Raw genomic sequence first — 19,637 nt, 5'->3', positions numbered from 1 at the left:
TCATGTTAGCGGACTCGGACCGGAGGCCAGCTTCATGCTAAGGTATATAAGAGTGCCCTTTGGTCGTGTCTTTAAGAAACTCTTCTTCAGTCCTCCAAGCTTGAGATAACCCTTGTTCAGTCCTCCTCCTCCAAGCTTGAGAGCCGGCCGCAGAGGAACCCAAACCCCTCGTCTCCCTTCAAAGATTGTTGTCGACTCCAAATCGGACATATATATATCCCTTCAACAAATCCAACCAAACAAACACCATTACCATGCGTTTGACCAATCTCATCGGCGTCGCCGTCGCGACCTTGTGCGCCCCAGCCGTGGTCTTGGCTGATTGCGGCAGCTGGGATGTCCGATTTTACACAGACGACGCTTGCGGCAACAATGTGGCGAATGCAAACAACTACTATATAGACTCTTAAATCCGAACTTGTGAATCGCTTTCCGGATTCTCCGTCGATCTCAAAACTCTCAGCCTCAGCGCCAGCGGTTTCGGTTGGGAAATCGCCCTGTATGACAACGACGACTGCACCTGCGATGTAACAAACCCTTTCGGCTGCCCAACCAGATACGAAATCCCCGATGAAGGAGACGTCGACTGCCATGACGTGGATGGCAAAAAGAGCTTCAGTGTCCAACCCGTCTATTCAGTCTATTGTGGTCCATGAGGGGTTTGATCGAGGCCATGGGCACGGGAAAGATCGTGGCCACCACTGCAGAGAGGAGACAAGGGCAAGGGCATGTTGGCCCAGGAGGGGGTCAGAGGGAATGCAAGGGCATGTAATCAGGGTCATTTGTTGTAGATAGAAAGCCACGCGATAAGTTGGACAAAGTGGTCCAATAGTCCAATTCAAATCGCCCGAGCCTGTCAATTGGCGGCCTGTTTGCACCCACATACAGTACCACTACTCCTTTCTTTGTGTCTTCTGCTGCCTGCTCTGATTCCCATCGTCGCAGAAAGGAAAGCAATCCTGGGAGACCGTGACCAAGTCAAGGACGGACTGCAATTTTTGGTTGGTGGTCTGAAATTTGATGCGGCGCCACTTTCGCATACCAGCGCGACTGAGCCGTTGCGGTTACTGGCCGGTCCCCTTGGAAAGGGACAGGAAAGGTAGAGACTTGGTTTAGTCCAGTACACACTGGTCCATAACTGGTGTGCCGATGGTATTCGCCTTTATAATCACCCGGTGGGCTTCCCAAAGTCGTGCAAGGTGTGCGCGGGAGCTTTCGGTTGGTCAGACCGAGGGTTTGCTCTGGCCTCGACATGACAAACTGTTGACTTTCCCAAGCGGATCAACAGCCGCCAATCCAAACCACACCCTCGCTCCAGTGATCGATGGTGAATCGTTTTAAAACAAGCGAGGTAGATCTGTGTCTTTTCTTTTTCACGCATCCTCATAGTGTTTTTCCAGAGTGCCAGAGCGCTGTCGCTGTCTCGGCGGTGGTGACACCAAGTCACCATTTGCACCTCCCGAATGCTGGGACGGAAGGGTATCGACATGCTCCATCCTCGCAATCTCCAGGTCCAAACTAAGATCACGACCGTCGGGTCGGGTCGAGACACTCCTTCGATTGGCGATTGAGGCGCGAGTGACATCGGTATTGACTTTCGTCAGATCAACAAAATCAGAGATGTCGGGGCCGTTTGTCATGCCGTAAGGACCGATACCTGTATTGACAGCAGCTAGTGGTGGAGGAGTAAAGACCGACGAAGTAGCAGTTGCACGTCTGTCACGGTTCTTTTCTCTTTCCTTTTCGGAGCGAGGCAGGGACGAGCGATGACTGTTTTGGCGAGGACGACCGACAAACTGAACGAGCTGGCCGAGAATAGCAAACTCGAGTTTTAGTTTGATCGAATAAAAAACAGGCTTGGTGGTTGTCTCAAGAATATACAACGACGCACATTCGAGGCCCAGAAGACCCAGGTCCATAATAATAATGAGGACATTGATCGCCATCAGCTGGTACATGAGCCTTTTTGTGTTCTCCTGGATCGAAGTTCGCAGGATCCGCACAGTTTCGGCAATATAGATGGACGACAGGATGACCTCTTGCACGAAGAAGCCGCACATCTGGATCTTCTCCATCACATTGTATCCGCGCACAAAGGTATCAGTCGCATCGGTGTGGCTGTTGGATCCGAAAGTGAGGACTGTGGTAGGCACGTGCAGCACCACGGCGTTGACGATGATCATCCATTTCGTCCATTGTAGGATTCGGTCGCCTGTGTCACCGGTCACGATGAGATGGAGACGCGACCAAAGGACCACGGCCTGGCCCGTCACCATCGGGTACCAGCCGATGGAAAGCAGAAACACGGAAAGCCATCTCCCTCCACCCGTCAGGATCGAAAAGTATTTGAAGATGAAGCCCAGCGAGTAGGGGATGATCCCGAGACTGGAAATCACCAGACTCCAAAAGTATAGGCCGCGGAACTTGTTGAATGTCCCGAAGATCAGGATCTGCAACTCCACCACGTTGTACATGGACAGACCGAGAAAGAAGGCAATAACCACTTTCAATGTGAGGCTGTCTCCGTCATAGCCGCCTGTGATCCCTAGCCCTGGCGAGTTCGGTGAACTGGAACTCGATGATATCGATTGGTTGCGTGCTGTTGATATCGATTGGTTGCGTGCTGTTGAGAGCATGGCCGCTGCGGCGCCTCAGGTGCGAGTCGTCGCGCTGGGAGCTTGGACATGGAGGCCTGCCTGCTCAGGTAGTGATGCTGCACTCGACCGAGTGATAAGATTGCCGGGTCAATGAACTGATATCTAGCCGCCGACAAAGTCAGGTTTGTTCCCATATCCATGGCATTGGGTCGCGATAGTACTGGCTCAACGCACTCTGATGCTCGCCATGGACGCCATGCCACCCACTCTACCTACAACAATATAAGCGCGGTTGTCACCCAACAATGACATAGAGGAGAAAGAAGGGTTCAAGGTTGTCAGTCTGGTATGAGGAGAAACGTCAAACCTTTCCCCAGCTTTCATTATCGAGTCTTTTCTGGCATAGTAATGTGTTCACTTACGACTTCCCGCCTCTATGGGTCGTCCCGCTTGCCCCATCACCACTGCCCTTCACACATTGGAAAAAGCTCTCCGCTAGCGCGATTTTGCGGCCATATCAAGAAGCGGTCTCGGTAAACGGTGCCGGAACCGAGAAAACCCTTGTCACATGACCGAACATCTCCTCACGTGGTGCGTCTCTGCCTGCAAAGCTGTCCTCTCCTTGATCCGCGTTCATTGATACTACCAAAGGAATGGTCCTAGGTCTGAGAAAATGCTCGTGCATACAATCTGGGTGAAGAAAGTCTATTTTATTGTCTTAAATGAATATCATCATACACAAAGAGAATGAATTTTGGCCCAAGGCATATTCATCTCTTATTTTTCGTGGATCTCACTGGGGCTTTGCCCGAGTATATGTTCCTATGTTCGCGGATAACGACTCTGGAGTGCTCATCAGATATATCTCTAATAGACGTTCTTACCGAACTATCGTGCAAATCGCATTTCCGAGGATATCAGGATGAGTGGCCTACGTTGCTCTGACATATCCGCTCTCGTCTGGTCCGTCTGCGTCGCTCGAATGCTTTTCCACAGGACGGGATTAGGCCGGAAACAAATAATGGTCTTCGACAGATAAATATGAGATTTCCACGACGTCCGTGGCCAAAGAAAACATCTGACATGAAGCCTCGAATTGAGAACGGCCATTCTGCCCTCTGTCCCCTCGGAGGAGAAGGAAGTCATAGCTCCCTGCTGGCCCTTGGTAGGATATATTCCAAAGACCCGGGCAGGAGCGGGAGGTTGCAAGCCTGAACCGTCCTGGATTACCGCCGGAGCGGATCGAGTCTTGGCCCAAATAGAGATTGCAACCTGGTTTGACCGACATGGAAGTTGCAGAGCCAACGCGCAGGTCGAGAGATAGCGACTGTGCTCCGGCTGAGAACCCATGGAAACTCTCCTCCTTGGTAGGCTTCTCGGAGTGCGTGGTCCAAGACTCAAGAGACAAGCCGTCGTATCGCTTGCCCTTGCCACGCACTTATGCTCGCCGACCATCTTGCACGACGGAGCAAGCGAGACAGTGACATCTCCGTCCCAAGTCTTGCCACGTCCACCAAGCGCAGTAAGCAGCAGGCTGCTCTGAAGTAATTAATCGGGTGTCATAGACCGAACTGAGACGCCAATCTTATAGCAGTGCGCAGGAAAGGACCAGCCATCCACCGCTGGGATTGCCATGGTTGACTAATGAGGATCATGGACAGATCTTGATCGCGTCAACCCGCTTCCGGCCTTCGTCTTGCTTCGCCGGCGCCTGTCCCTCGACGTGGTACAAGTGGCCCTTCGGACGTGCGGGCATGGTATCTCAACGTGTCCAACCAGTCACTTCTCATAACAGGATGATCCCAGACTCCATTCCCCTCTCTTGCGCCTTCAACACTCTCGTAACCAGTCTGTGTGTTGCAGATCGAACTCCTTGTGAGAGTAGAATAGTAGGACGGAGGCCGGCTCTCTCCACGTGTAAAGGTCCGTTCTGGACTTCCTCTTGTGGACGTCGTTTCGCCCGTCTGCAGCGCAGTTAACCCCGTCAATCGCGTAGAGGGGACCGAGACGATCGAGGAATCCGGAGATTCAGGACGAGCTGTTTCTGTTTCATTGCCTGAATCTGACAGAGCCGCTGTACAAACTTGGATAGAATGCTTTTCATCTGAAGGTGCCAATCGTGCTTGTTCTTGTTCTATCTCATTATACGCCGGCGGAGGGGAAGAATCGCGGTAATCGTAGTAACAATGCGATGTAGGGCGAGGTCTATTGTCGCAACGGTTGGGTCCGGTGATTGCGACGATGCGGGAGTGTCGACTGTCGGCTTCTCCTTGACGGTCGTGGGAAGTGCAACATGCAAACACGCCCTTGAGCCAAGTCATCTCTGCTGCAGCGTTCGACGAACCGCGGCGATCAAGTGGCGCAGTCAGAGGAAATGCTCCAATGCTACAGCCGGGTGATCATGGACAACTGAAGTGGATGGATGAGTGACGGACGAGGTTCTGGCTGACGCAAGCTTGTGGAGGCACAACTTGAATTGCACGGGCACTGCAGGTTAACATAGTACATTTAGGCAACCAAGCCAAGAACCGAAGGCACTGACTGATCATGCCATGCAGTGTCTAAGGTACATGTACCTAGGTACCAAACTTTCGATAGTATATTTGGGACCACGAACCTTGTACCCGATTCGCTCTCGTGGGTTCATCCTTGGATTAGCAAAGGGAAGCAGTACCGAGAAAATCAGAAAGTTGGAGGATGTAAGAAAGTAGAGTAAGACGCTATGGCCTCAACTGTGAATGTCTGTCTACAGCTATCATGGGTTCACTTTTGTCGTGCTTCAAGCCCAGTGTCCAGAAACTTAGTCTCCCGTGCCAGCCTTCAGCCACATGCCAGCGTAGAGTCTTCCTTCAAGAGCCATCTGGGTTGGTATCCTGAACTGCATGATGCAAAGGACCGGTGCTTAGATACGACTCCGTTGGTCGTCCAGCTTCAACCAGATCTTGCTTGCTGTAACCATAGTCCAAGTCCAACAGCTTCAAGAGTGGGGCGTATGTGAATCCTAACTCCGCCAGACCCTCCCCAATAGTGCAGTTTGGACGAATACCATACTCTTCACGAAGCATGCTTCGGAAATCCTGATAGCGACTGATTCGGCCCTCCCAAAAGTGCCTGGGAGTGTCTTCTCCGACGTCAACTCCGAGAACAGCTTTCGCCAACCGGCGAAAGCCCTCCCATTCCTGGTCGAAGCCTTCTCCTGTGTCGAGATCAACTTCCAACCAGCGGCAAACGATGTCCCATTGCTGTTCGAAGTCTTCGGTGTCAGGCATAGTTCCGAGTTCGACGCCACCATGGACAATCCTGGGATCTTCAAACTGTATGGACACAGGCGTCATTGCGCCTGCTTCGGCACACTTTGAGTATGACACAGTGAAGGTCATGCCTCGCTGTGACTTATCTTTCGATGCAGCAACTCTTGGCTCCCATTTCATGCCGCCATAGGTGTCGCAAATGATGTCTTTGATATCTACTATGGTCCCACGTACAAAAGTGAAATAGCGCGGCTCGTCCAACCATTCGAGATCTTCAGAATTGCAGGAGAGTTTGTTGACCACCGCAACATGTTCCTTATTGAGACCTTGAGAAAAAAGTCGCAGACAGTGAGCAGAACAGAAACTGAATTGAGTGATGTTGTAGAGAACTTGGCGACATTCATTGTGGATTGCACGGCTGACCAGAAGGATGGCTGGGCATTGTTTGTTGCAATAGACTGGACATGTGCTGTAGGGCGGAGGACTATAGAAACCGTATCGCCACTGCATGCGTTTATCCCAACTATGGTCATATGCATAGCACACAGTGTAGGATGTGTTTGCCGCAGCGGGAAGAAGGTAACGGTAGATTGACTGTCGCGCTATGAATGGCAGGTCAAGGAAAGTGGTGGGCTCTATGATTAGATCAGTTTAAAGAGACTTTTGCAGGCGATAGCCGCGATGCACTTACGCTTAATAGGAGCCATCACCTCATGTAGTTGTTTGGTGTTGACTGTGATGCTCTTGGGGTCCATTCCGCTGTCCATCTTGTCGTACTTGGGCTCTTGGACAGCAAAGTGCTGAAGAAGAGAGTGTCGCGGGCGGAAGGAAGGTTGATATAGGAGGGCCGGTATGTCACCAGCACAATAACACGATAGTGAGGTCGGCCTGGATCGTGACTGGTTGCACTTCGCGTTCACGACAAGAATCCCTTGACTTGATGAGCAGACGGCAGCTAGTGACACCAAGTGGTGACGCTCCTCTCTTCAGGAGTCATCACCACTTGTACATAGCAGTCGTGCGTGCTGACCTGACCGGGGACCGCCCGAAACCCATCATTGCCGAGGGCTGAATAGCTGTCAGGATAGCAGCAGCGAGTAGAGGGGCTTCGTGGCAATGCGTTGCCTCAACTTGCCAACCCGCTAGGACCGGAAACGCCTTACAGATCCTTTTGCAAGGCTTCCTCGACTGACTTGAACCCGTCAATCATGGCCTCAAGTTTCTCGTCAATCTTTTTGAGCTCATCCTTCTTCCTTGTGTTTTCTCTGACCAGGCCGTCCTTGATCTTTACCAGTTCCAGTCTCTCTTGTTCCATTTTCTCACGCTCTTGCCTCTCATACTCAATCCTCTTGGGCATCAACTCCTGCTCCGGTAAATCAGCATGCTCGGGAAACAGTGCGAGGTATTCATCGAGAGGTCGAATGGGTAAATGCATGTATGCATGACTGTAGGATTAGTGTACGAGAAACTTGTCTATAGCGAGGGATGACCTACTCGTAGCCCTCGCATGCTCCAATTTCTCCCATCAAGTGCCTTTGCTCATAATACAGGTTCTGTAGTTGCAGCAACAACCTATCCACCTCCTGCCTCGCCTCTGCCGTCTCCTGTTTCGTAGCGCGTACACCGAATGCCGCTTGACGATGTAATCCACGAAGCTTGGCCAAGTAGGCGTTGAGTATCTTCTGTTGTTGGGCAAGGTCAAGCTTAAGATCGAGGGATGGTGTAGGCGTCGAGGCGTGGTCTTCAACCCAGAAGAGAACCGAGAGAGTCTGCGCGAGCGTAGCCTCGGAGGTGTGCCGCAGTGTTTGAAGGGCCGGATCTGTGATCAGGTTTTCGATCGCCATTTTGAGACCCCGCGAATCTGTTGGTATAACTAAATCGACGGGTTGCAATGGTCGACGCGGGTGTCGGATGAGCCTGGAGGGTCAAGACATTGTACATCGTTGTACTTACGTGAAGTCGTCATCAACCAATCGGAGGCTCCAAATTCTCCGCAACAAATATTTATCGGCCATCAGTTTCAAAGATGTTACAGGAAAACCTGCAACTTGGATTCAGCCATAGCATATCCAAAATGGCACCAGATAGAGGCCCTGTGGAGGAAAATGCGCAAGCGTCAACCCTTCAAGCGCAATATGAAGGACTATCCATCAAAGAAGAAGCCGACAAGAGAGAAGTCTCCGTCTCAGACGCCGCCTCAACCACCCAATCCGAACCTGTTCCTCCACACCTTTCCCATGACCCTAGCACCAATGCAAAGCGAACAGATCCATTTCAGTTTGGGCAGCGATACCTCTCCGAATCGGATGATGTCTTTGAGTATAATGCCTGGGATCATGTAACCCCAGATCCAGATCACTACGAGTACTGCGAATCTCAGTACGCTGCGCAGCGAGCTGCACCAGTGTCCGAGTTCGATCAGGCACGGTTCAACGAGCATCCGGAAAAATGGTGGGACCTCTTTTACAAACAGAAAACCAGCACGTTTTTCAAAGATAGAAAATGGTTAGTGCAAGAATTCCCGGCACTGAAGGAAGTGACGGAGAAGGATGCCGGTGAAAAGGTAATATTAGAGGTCGGCGCTGGTGCAGGCAACACGGCGTTCCCGATCCTCAGGATGAATGAGAACCCGAAACTGAAACTACACGCCGTGGACTTTAGCAAAAAGGCCGTGGAGACCATGAGAAGCGCCGAGGAGTACGAGGCTTCAAATGGAATCATGCAGGCGGACGTCTGGGACGCTGCCGGGGAGCATCTGCCTCCTGGTGTTGAGGAAGGGACCGTCGACATCGTTATCATGATATTTATCTTCTCCGCTCTTCATCCCAGACAGTGGCAGCAAGCAGTCGTCAACGTCCGCCGTATGCTCAAACCCGGTGGGCAAGTGCTATTTCGAGACTACGGTAGAGGCGACCTTGCCCAAGTCCGGTTCAAGGCAGGAAGGTGGATGCAAGATAATTTCTACGTCCGTGGCGACGGGACTAGAGTGTACTTCTTCGAGAAAGAAGAGCTCGAAGCGATCTGGGGCGATGGGTTCGACGTGTTGAACCTGGACGTGGATCGGCGGTTAATTGTCAATCGACAACGACGGATCAAAATGTACCGATGCTGGATACAAGGTCGCTTTCAGAAGAAGGTTGAAGAGGCTTGAGAGGGTGTGGTTGTCAGGTTGCTGGCAAGACAAGGCTCCTAGAATTCAACAGTGAACGAATCGGAAAACGGGGCACAAGCAGCGTCAGCTCTGAATGCTGTCCCCTTCATGTTCCACAGCTCCTTGAAGTTGGACGAGATATCATCTGCCACAGACCCATGCATTGTTGTGTAGGATTGAGAGTGCTGGTTGTAACACCAAAGTTCTGTAACACGGATGCTATCCTGGCGGTAGATGTCCTAAACATCGACGGATCTTCTGGTAAAGGCACATGCGAGCAGCATTCAACGTTGTTGATGTCCTAACACTACCACTGGCATGTTACAATTGTACGGTGGCAAATCCAGCGACCAGTTAGACAGCCAATGGAATCCGATGCGTGTTGCATGTGAAAAGATGATGGACGACCAAAGTCTGCCCATCAGATATCACCAGCCGGAGAACGTTGTACTACTGCAGAGCCAGTGGTTGTGCTGCAGTGTCAGTGGTTGTACCGTACCTAGGTATCTGCGTTCATGGTTGGCGTGTAAGTTGTAAAGGGTGCTATAGACGCCGAATAATCAGAGACCAGCCACTCACCGGCTGCCAAGCTCAGCCTGAGGCGAGCCGCTGTTTGGCTCCGAGTCGGCGCCTGTCATTTGTGTCATTCCCATCACGTCCCTCATCCTTCGCCAGCGCCCGTCACAGATATTCAAATGACGTCGGCCTTTCGAGATCTGGACCCTGCGTCCTGCGCCGATTAATGTGCCTCATTTCGTCGTCAACCAAAACGTGCTCCATCCTCTGGCCTCAGCTTCTCAACCCACCTGCCTGTCGAGTACCCTACGCCTCGTAACACCTCTTTCAGTCCCTTGGAACCAGTCCTCATTACTCGCATTACCTCGACGACGGTGGCCATATATAGGAGTCCTTCACCGATAGACACGCCGGCCTCAAACTCTACCAACACTGCACCTCGCGCCACTCCTTTGCTCGAGAGGACCTCTACGACCGAGTCTCTTGCCTTCACCAGCGTTGTACAGTGTACATCTCCTTTAAACGCGAACCCCGCCATCGATTGCAAAGCTGCCGCATGACTTTGACAAGACAACATGTCCTGCACGGCGCCCGCGGTCACTCTCGAGTCGCACTCGACCAGCCGGGATTCCAGCCTTGCAGGTGACGAAGAGCGGCGTCCTCTGTTGTACCGGGGCAGACGACACTCCTACAATCCTTCGACACGGCGACAATCCAGCGTCTGTAGTGCCGATGCCGTCTTCGTGAGGGTCGACCTCTTCCTAACCGAGCTCAAAGGCCGACTTGAGCGACTGGAGAAATATCGGCAAGACAGTCTACTCCACTTTGATGCTCAGCTTGAGCGCGCTTACCAGGCCTTGAGAGATGTCCGGGACTCCTGTTCGCCCTACCATTCGGGAGAACTATTATGGGGTGCAGCACGGCATCGCGCTTCGATGCTCGTTGAAACACTAGAAACAAGATACAATGATGTCATGCCGACCCGGGAGACGCTCGAACATAAGGCCCAAGAAGGAATGCACCTGATGGAGACATATCTTCTGGAGTTGGAGTCTCGTGCTCTTGCACGCAAGAAACAGATTATTGACTCGGGCTGGAAAAGTCTCGATGACTCGTTAATTGCCACAAGGGAGATATTTGAGGAAGGTCTGGACAAAGCCCTTCGTGCACGAGACATGCTCTCCGATTCCATCAGCCATGCTCTTAGCCGCGCCGCTGAGACCAGGCTGATACACTACGATGACCTCCCGACGCCGTGGAGGAATAACCCACATATTCTCCGTGGTTATCGATTCAACAAGACCAAAATCGAGTGTCTCACTTCGATCTTCCTGCCCTCCAATGAAACCGTCAACATCTGGTCGCACGGTATCGGCCTGATGATTGTGCTTGCATTGGCCTTCTACTACTATCCCTCGTCATCGACATTTCCCCTATCCAGCAAATGGGATGTCTTGGTGGCGGCTTGCTTTTTCGCCGCTGCAGCCAAGTGCTTGATCTGTTCCTGCATGTGGCATACCATGAACAGTATAGCGGACAAATGCTTACTAGACCGGTTTGCTTGCGTCGACTACACTGGTATCTCATTCCTGGTGGCAGCCAGCATCCTGAGCACTGAATGGACCGCTTTTTACTGCGAGCCGGTCTCGCGTGCGGTCTATATGACACTCACCACGATTTTAGGGATCGCTGGGGTCATCCTACCCTGGCGGGAGAGCTTTAATCGAGCTGATATGGCTTGGGCTCGAGTGGCATTCTTTGTCACGCTCGCAGTGACCGGATTTGCGCCAGTCGTGCAACTGAACTATACCCGAGGTGCGGCCTGGACCTTCTATTTCTATGCACCAGTCACCAAGAGTCTGATGGTATACCTGACTGGAGCCATCATTTATGCAAGCAAGATCCCGGAGAAATGGTCGCCTGGCTTGTTCGACTATGTCGGAGGTAGTCACAATATTTGGCACCTTGCCGTTTTGGGCGGTATCTTGTTTCATTATACTGCCATGGAGGAATTTTTCCAGGGGGCATTCAAGAGGGCAAGCGAAGGCTGTTGTGTGGGTTGACGGCTCTTGTGAGCTGTGGTGTGTATCCAGCTGACGATGGTCCCTGTTGGTTGAAGGGTATTGAAGTTCGCCCTGCAGAATTATAGATTTTAGTCGTTTCAATGAAGCGAGATTAAGCATCGAATGATCATCAGTTGCATTAAAAATTGTTTGCTTCCCAGCCAGTCATCAGGGGCGCTTTTTTGGTGGCGGCATCGATATTGGACCCTGCATGACAAGGCCGATCTTTGATAGCCGAGTACGACAAATTTCCTTTTTGAGACACGCGCGCTTTTGACATACTATGTATTCTGTATCTCCACTTCTCTTCGTCCGAACCATGCAAGAATTACCACGATGAGGTCCCATGGTAATCTGCAAACAGAATGTAGCAGCCTAATGCCGGTGACGGCAAATACCGCGCTTCTCCTCCCCTCCTTCTTGCCCTCCTTGCTGTATCTCTCAATCCCACTTAACCAAAGCCAGCGACAATGGAGCCGGGCAACACTATGCCGCCAGAGTCGACGGTTGGCAAGCAGCAGTCTCCAATTGTGACTTGTCGGCGGAAGGGCCTCCAGACGATTCTCAAAATATCCTCTCAAGAAAAGAGTCAAGCGACTGGAAGGTGTTCATCGGTCACATCTGCCTTCCACTCGAGAAAGTCCCATACGAAATCGCGCATGGGCTGTATGAACTGCAAGCGGCGACGGGTTAAAGTACGCTTCGTATACACTTCTTGACCATCATTCCATATACTCATGGTTCTCAGTGCGATGAAAACAGGAATGGTGGATGCTTGAAATGTCGACGCCACGGCATTGATTGTGACTACGAGAGTCAAGCCTCGCCTGGAAATGGCGTCCTCAACTCAGCAAATGCCCGGTTGCTCAGCCCCTTTGACTTGGACAGGAGCCAGTCCAGTGCTTCAATCCCTGTAATACTCCGTGCTGCTGCACTGTCAACGCCGTTATCAACGCCGCTACGGGCGGCTCTTACACCAACATTCCCATTTGCGGAAGAGCATCCCAAGGGCATGATTCCAGTTCTACAGACCCTCCAACACTTTGACACCGTCACCTACTGTTCTATGGGGTCTGTTATTGCCCAGGACATCATCAAGGAATGCGTGCATGGTGTTGCGGTGGAGAAGCCATATTTGTTGCATGCTGTCAGTGGCATCTCGGCCGCACATCTCTGCCATCTCCTGCCTGCCGACCAGCATCCCGTCCAACACCGCCAAAGTAAACTGGCAGATGCGTACCATTGGCACAAAGCCCTCACGTTGTTTCGCCGCGAGCTATCCTCAGGCGTCAATAGGCAAAACATGGACGCCCTCATATCCACGAATCTCTTGGTCTGCGTCCACCAGTTTATGCTGACCGACCATCTTCCAAATCCAGGAAAAAGTTTCGTGTATGCCTCTCCTGAGGAGAGGTCCAAACGCACAAAGTGGCTGACGATCCAGCATGGATTTGAGGCTTTGAGGGATGAGCTCAGAGAACAAGTCTGGGATTCGGTTTGGAAACCAGTCCTGGTGGATGCGAATATAAGCCAGGGTGCCCCATTAATCTCCGTGGCACCAAAGGAGGATGAGGTACACGCCTTGTTCCTCGACATATGCCAAGTCAGCAAGCATTCATCCGCGGACAACAACCCCTACTACAATGCATTGACATACTTGTTGTTTTTGCGCCAGCTAGAGCCAACAATGAACACATTCAACAAGCTGATCACATTCGTAGGAGTCGTCCACGGCGAATACTACCGACTGTTGCTGGAGCGAGACAAACCTGCCTTATTGATCCTGGCACATTGGCTGGCGCTGATGACGGAGCTCCGACAATGGTGGATAAGTGGCAGAAGCAAGAGCGAGTGCATTGCCATCACCACCTTTTTGATGTGTGACAAAGACAGAACGGTTAGAAGACTACTGGAATACCCTGCGAGAGTCGTGGGGCTGGCAGTTTGATTCGGCATAGGCTGGCTGTCGTATCAATACGAGAAGTCTGCCTTTCCAGCCACGGGCTATGCTTGCAAGAGTCCACCTTCACGGAGCTTCCATAGTGATGTTGTCGATACTTACACGAACCACCTGCTTGCTTGCCTGGCGGACGAACAAGCCTGGAAGAACTTTATCATCACTGAATGTTCTTAGCTATGAGTGAGGCGATGCATTCGACCAAATGCAGGCTCACTGCTTGAACGTCTTAAGGTGTCCCTAATGTGAAGCAGGAGTGATAAGCTACCTACCTTTATGTAGGAATTCCGACAGACATCATCTGCAGTGTCACATCAAGATCAGCTCCACTACCGAGATCTGGATCTCCACAGCCTCGTCGACCGGCGTCATCCGAATGGTCGAAATGCCGCAGCCTTGCGCATGTGATAAGAGAATGTACCTCGGCATCCCCTCTGTCGAGGGAGACAAACAAAAAAGAACGACCACAAAATCATGATTTCCGGCTCCCTAGAGACTCTCTACATCACCTACATCAGAGAGACAAGATATCAATGACACAAACCAGATCGACACTATGTAGATCCGGGAAAATATCCACGCCTTTGGGGCGCAAAGGCTCAATATGCACATGTTACGGGCTTTATCAGAAAATTATCCGGCGCAAATGCACGAGCGGACAGCTTGTGGACTACGGGCCAGTGATTTGGACCCAGTATTAGCCAGCGACCAGCTCGATGGAGCTTTCCATCGTCGCCGAGGACGGGTTTCTGGTTCTCGTTCAGATACGGAGGCGCCGTTTCTTTTATGTAGGTCGGTTTCATGGATACGAGATACGACGCACCTATCGCTGTAGACGATCAGACCACCGAGCGATCCACACCGTCCATTGGTGTCTGTCACTATCCACGACACAAATGCTAGTGAACGCGGATCTGGATCGCAAAGGTTTGTTATTTTGTTGTTCATATAGAGCTCATAAGTTGTTCTCACTACATGTCCAACTTTGGCTTCAATGGCAGCTTGGTGCTAAAACTTGAACACATGAGCCGAGAGCACACAACCATAGTCGGACAGCGATGTCTTCACCAACATTAGGGCATTCTGAATTACAGGAGGTTCCGAACCGGTCCGCCGCTCGCTATGAACCCATCTGGTCCGAGACCGAAAGGCAACAACTACAGCGCATCGCGACAAATGAATCAGCGCGGTCGGTCAAGCCTGGACAACAAACCGCTCAAATACGCCCTGAAATCGACCCACTGAGTGATAAATTCGACCTGGGCGAATGGATGAAATTCAAGGTCCAGCAATTCGAAGCCGGCGCCATCAAAAAACGCCATACCGGAGTAATTTTCAAGGATGTGTCTGTCCACGGCTCGGCGGCCGAAATCAAGCTGCAGAAGACTGTGGGCTCGATTTTGACCACACCGTTGCACCTGAAGGAGATTGCTCAGAGTCGACGGCGGCACAAGACGATTTTGCAAAACTTCGATGGCATGGTCAAAAGCGGAGAGATGTTGCTCGTTCTGGGTCGACCTGGATCTGGCTGTTCAACGTTTCTGAAGACCATGTCGGCCAATTACGAGGGACTAGGCTTAGGTCAAGGAAGCTACATCAGCTACGACGGAATCCCGCAGAAGGTGATGAAAGATGAATTCAGAGGTGATATCCTCTATAATGGGGAAACTGAAAAGCGTGAGCATCACACCGATGACATGGTCAACTAGGAAAACTAACCAAGCCTCTAAAGATTTCCCCCAACTCACAGTAGGCCAGACTCTCACATTTGCCGCCGCGGCGAGAGCCCCGCGCAGCCGTGAGCCGGGCATGTCCCGAAAGGACTATATCAACCAAGTGCGGGACGTTGTGCTGGCCGTGTTTGGTCTATCACACGCAGTTCACACCAAGGTCGGTTCGGATTACATCCGAGGCGTAAGTGGTGGTGAGAGGAAACGGGTGTCCATCGCAGAAATGGCATTGGCGGGTTCTCCGTTTTGCTGCTGGGACAATGCCACACGAGGCCTAGATTCGGCGTCGGCATTTGAATTCGTCAAAGCCCTGGAACTGAGTTCGCAGATCTTTGGCACGACGCATCTGGTTGCAGCATATCAGGCATCTCAAGCCATGTACGACATATTTGACAAGGTCATTCTCCTGTACGAGGGTCGCGAGATCTTCTTTGGCTCAACATCTCGAGCCAAGCAGTACTTCGAGGAGATGGGATGGAAGTGCCCACCGCGGAAAAGCACGGGCGACTTCCTGACGGGTCTGACGAGCCCGCGCGAGCGAGAAGTGCGGGAAGGCTTTGAATCTCGTGTGCCTAGAACAGCCGAAGAGTTCGAGAAATACTGGAGAAGCAGTCCCGAGTTCCGCGCCCTCCAGGCCGAGATTGCGGCGGCAGAAGAGAAATTCGAGCGCGAGGGTACGACGGTGGAAGAATTCATCGAGAGCAAGCGGCAAAGGCAGGCCAAACATACTCGGCCAAAGTCTCCCTATACCATCAATAACGCGATGCAAGTCATGTTGTGCACGAAACGGGCATACCAGCGCATCTGGAATGACATAGCATCAACCGCGACCACAATCGGAGGCAACATCGTGATGTCGCTTATTATCGCATCTCTGTTCTACGGAACCCCTTTTGGCACTCAGGCATTCTTCTCCAAGAGCTCACTACTCTTTTTCACGGTCCTGCTCAATTCGTTGCTTACAGTCACCGAAATCAATGCCCTCTACGCTCAACGCCCGATTGTCGAGAAGCACGCTTCATACGCCTTCTATCACCCCTTTGCCGAAGCCCTTGCGGGAGTCATCTCGGACATGACGATCAAGATTGCCGCGAGTATAATCTTCAACACCATAATTTATTTCCTGGGGGGGCTTCGATACGAGGCCGGGCCCTTCTTTATCTTCTTCTTGATCAATTTCACCGCACTACTTTCGATGAGTAGCATCTTCAGGACGGTGGCGGCCGCGTCCAAGACGATCGCTCAAGCCCTTGCTGCAGCAGGCGTCATCCTTATCGCTGTTGTCGTCTACACCGGCTTTATCCTCCCACGACCCAATATGCACCCGTGGTTCAAATGGATTACGTGGATCGATCCCCTTGCCTATGCCTTTGAAGCGCTAATCGTCAACGAGTTCCACGGTCGAAACTTCCCCTGTTCGAACGTCATACCTGCATATCCAGGCTTCACCAACGGGTCGAGCAACACATTCGTCTGTGGTGAGAAGGGCGCGATTCCAGGCGAACTGTTTGTGAACGGAGACCGGTATCTGGAAGTCAGCTTCGGCTATAAACACGCCCACCTCTGGCGAAATTTTGGGATCCTCCTGGGATTTTTATTCTTTTTCCTGATATTGTATTTGGTCGTCACCGAGTTTAACTCGCACAGCACTTCGACGGCAGAGGCCTTAGTGTTCAAGCCGGGCCATATCCCAGCAACTATTCAGAAAGGCGTGGCGGAGAAAGGGTCCCACAGCGTGATTGAGAAGCCTCAGGAACAGGAACCCGAGGACGAACTTGATGCACTCCCCAAACAAGGCGACGTGTTCATGTGGCGCAATGTGTGCTACGATATCAAATACCACAACGGAGACAGACGGCTACTAGATGATGTCAGTGGGTGGGTGAAGCCGGGGACTTTGACCGCTCTCATGGGCGTGTCGGGGGCAGGCAAAACCACTCTGTTGAACGTCCTAGCCCAAAGAGTTTCTGTCGGAGTCGTCACCGGCGACATGTTGGTCAACGGCAGCCCTCTCAATGCGAGTTTCCCCCGTAGGACCGGCTATGTACAGCAACAGGACCTTCATTTGCATACCTCGACCGTCCGCGAGGCTCTGAGATTCTCGGCTCTCCTTCGACAACCGAAGACTACGCCCGTGGAGGAGAAGCATGCCTATGTCGAGAAAGGTGAGATTGTCAAAAACCGTGTTCAATTCAACAATATGACCAACCGCTAACCCGCCTCTATGCAGTCATTCGTATGCTCAACATGACCGAATTCGCCGACGCCGTCATCGGCGTTCCCGGAGAAGGATTGAACGTCGAACAACGCAAACTCTTGACCATCGGAGTCGAGCTAGCTGCAAAGCCAACACTTCTTTTGTTTCTGGACGAGCCGACGTCAGGCCTAGACAGCCAATCCAGCTGGTCGATTGTATCATTTCTTCGCAAACTAGCCGACAACGGTCAAGCAGTCTTATCCACGATCCACCAGCCGTCCGCGACGCTATTTGAGCAATTCGACCGGTTATTGTTTCTAGCCCAGGGCGGACGCACCGTCTACTTCGGCGACATTGGCCGCGACTCGTCTTTGCTGTTGGACTACTTTGAACGCAATGGCGCGCGCAAATGCGGCGCCAGCGAGAACCCGGCCGAGTACATATTGGAACTGGCAGGCGCCGGAACTTCCAACACAGCCAACAAAATCGACTGGCCGGCCGTCTGGCGCAGCAGTCCTGAAGCCGCTGCGCTCGAGGCCGAGCTGGACGGTCTACAGCGGACATTACTCGAAAAACACGCCCACGACGTCGACCGACCGGAAGACCATGCGGAATTCGCCATGCCGCTCTGGGACCAGCTGGTAGCCGTGTCGATCCGTGTGTTTCAGCAGTACTGGCGCACGCCGACGTACATTGGTGGCAAGTATACTTTGGGCATAGCATCTGCACGTAAGTTCGGAAACTACTTGTATTATGATTGCTGGGCTTTGGTGATGGCGATGGCTAATCTTCTGTTCTTCAGTCTTCATCGGGTTCTCCTTCTACCTCCCCGGGCACTCCATCCAAGCCATCCAATCTATGATTTTCGCAATCTTCATGATGACCGCCATCTTCGCCGCGGTGGTCCAACAAGTAATGCCACAATTCATCTTCCAACGAGACCTCTACGAAGTCCGCGAACGACCATCGAGGACCTACCACTGGGTGGCATTCATGGTGTCCAATATCCTAGTCGAGATCCCCTACGCTGTTCTGCTCGGAATCATGCTCTTCGCGGCATTCAGTTACCCTGTCTTTGGAATCGGGTCGTCTGAAACCCAAGGCGCGATTTTGTTGTTTTGCGTCCAGTTCTTTGTGTTCGGATCTACCTTTGCACATATGGTGGTCGCTGCATTGCCGGACGCCGAGACAGCAGGCCAGATCGCGACTCTGTTGTTTTATCTCACGCTCACCTTCAATGGTGTCCTGTTACCTTCCAAAATGTTGCCGGGCTTTTGGATCTTCATGTACCGCGTCAGCCCGATGACGTATTTGGTCAATGGGATTGCGACCGTTATCAGTGGGAGACCTGTCCGGTGTGCGAAATCGGAGCTTGCGGTCTTTCAGCCATTGCAGGGGACAACTTGTGCTCAGTACATGCAGCGGTATTTGGAGGCTGCGGGCGCCGCGGGCGGATACTTGAATAATCCGGACGACCGAGAAAATTGTCAGTATTGTCAGTTACGTGTCACGGATCAGTTTCTCGCGGAAAGGGATATTCATGCTTCGGATCGCTGGAGGGATTTTGGTATCTTGTGGGCTTTTATCGGGTTTAATGTCGTTGCGGCGGTTACGCTTTACTATGTTTTCCGGGTCAGGGCGTGGGGGAGAAAGCGTTGAGGCTGAAACTGAGATGAGATCCGGTCTCTTTTCTAATCCACTACTACCAGTGTGTGGGTGTGTACAATGTTGTACTTTTCATATCTTCGGTCTTGGATCTTCAGACGCAATCATGTGTGCCTGAGAACATAGATACACCGGCATATAGACCCTCTCTCGTTTTACATTGTATACTATATATAATTTATTCTTTGTCCAAACATGAGGTGGTCAATTCCAACGAGGAATTATTATGAGGCACTGCAATACAGGCAAGCCATGATAGCCACCTGCAATCGAGACGGCATAGAATGTCAAGCCTAGCACTTCATGAACAAGCAACCGGTACGTCGGACTACTAGCGCAAGGCTCCATTGGAACTCCCCATTTTCCTGTTCAGAAAAGCGCGACCTTTTGCATCGGCGGAGCAATATTACTACAGTACCCAATACTACCAGCACCGTATCATGCATATACAGGTTCAATTCCTATCCTTGATGATTTCCAAAAGGGTATCACTGATGCAATGCAATCATG

At 51.8% G+C, this 19,637-nt stretch overlaps 7 protein-coding genes across 7 annotated transcripts; 4 read left to right on the top strand and 3 right to left on the bottom strand.

Annotated features, from left to right (window-relative positions):
* Window positions 1-1,373: 1,373 nt before the first annotated feature.
* HMPREF1120_00276 (uncharacterized protein) lies at window positions 1,374-2,636 on the bottom strand (the record flags this gene model as incomplete). The annotated part of the gene is made up of 1 exon (XM_009154270.1): window positions 1,374-2,636. The coding sequence occupies one exon, from the start codon at window positions 2,634-2,636 to the stop codon at window positions 1,374-1,376; it is 1,263 nt and encodes a 420-aa protein (XP_009152518.1).
* Window positions 2,637-5,446: 2,810 nt separating this feature from the next.
* On the bottom strand, window positions 5,447-6,615 carry HMPREF1120_00275 (uncharacterized protein; the record flags this gene model as incomplete). Its single annotated transcript, XM_009154269.1, has 2 exons — window positions 5,447-6,483; window positions 6,540-6,615. 2 exons carry the CDS (start codon window positions 6,613-6,615, stop codon window positions 5,447-5,449), a joined length of 1,113 nt encoding a protein of 370 aa, XP_009152517.1.
* A 392-nt stretch (window positions 6,616-7,007) lies between these two features.
* Window positions 7,008-7,692, bottom strand: HMPREF1120_00274 (uncharacterized protein; the record flags this gene model as incomplete). Its single annotated transcript, XM_009154268.1, has 2 exons — window positions 7,008-7,293; window positions 7,343-7,692. The coding sequence occupies 2 exons, from the start codon at window positions 7,690-7,692 to the stop codon at window positions 7,008-7,010; spliced, it is 636 nt and encodes a 211-aa protein (XP_009152516.1).
* Window positions 7,693-7,849: 157 nt separating this feature from the next.
* On the top strand, window positions 7,850-9,561 carry HMPREF1120_00273 (uncharacterized protein). Its single transcript, XM_009154267.1, has one exon. The coding sequence runs from the start codon at window positions 7,875-7,877 to the stop codon at window positions 8,997-8,999; it is 1,125 nt and encodes a 374-aa protein (XP_009152515.1). The 5' UTR covers window positions 7,850-7,874; the 3' UTR covers window positions 9,000-9,561.
* A 107-nt stretch (window positions 9,562-9,668) lies between these two features.
* HMPREF1120_00272 (uncharacterized protein) lies at window positions 9,669-11,842 on the top strand. Its single transcript, XM_009154266.1, has one exon. The coding sequence runs from the start codon at window positions 10,091-10,093 to the stop codon at window positions 11,576-11,578; it is 1,488 nt and encodes a 495-aa protein (XP_009152514.1). The 5' UTR covers window positions 9,669-10,090; the 3' UTR covers window positions 11,579-11,842.
* Window positions 11,843-12,048: 206 nt separating this feature from the next.
* HMPREF1120_00271 (uncharacterized protein) lies at window positions 12,049-13,526 on the top strand (the record flags this gene model as incomplete). The annotated part of the gene is made up of 2 exons (XM_009154265.1): window positions 12,049-12,273; window positions 12,327-13,526. 2 exons carry the CDS (start codon window positions 12,049-12,051, stop codon window positions 13,524-13,526), a joined length of 1,425 nt encoding a protein of 474 aa, XP_009152513.1.
* Window positions 13,527-14,593: 1,067 nt separating this feature from the next.
* Window positions 14,594-19,121, top strand: HMPREF1120_00270 (ABC multidrug transporter; the record flags this gene model as incomplete). The annotated part of the gene is made up of 4 exons (XM_009154264.1): window positions 14,594-15,212; window positions 15,268-17,430; window positions 17,496-18,191; window positions 18,265-19,121. The coding sequence occupies 4 exons, from the start codon at window positions 14,594-14,596 to the stop codon at window positions 19,119-19,121; spliced, it is 4,335 nt and encodes a 1,444-aa protein (XP_009152512.1).
* Window positions 19,122-19,637: the final 516 nt, after the last annotated feature.

The sequence above is a fragment of the Exophiala dermatitidis genome (genome assembly GCF_000230625.1).
Source record: "Exophiala dermatitidis NIH/UT8656 unplaced genomic scaffold supercont1.1, whole genome shotgun sequence".
Classification (NCBI taxonomy): Eukaryota; Fungi; Ascomycota; class Eurotiomycetes; order Chaetothyriales; family Herpotrichiellaceae; genus Exophiala; species Exophiala dermatitidis.
This window is presented reverse-complemented; position numbering and strand designations above follow the sequence as displayed.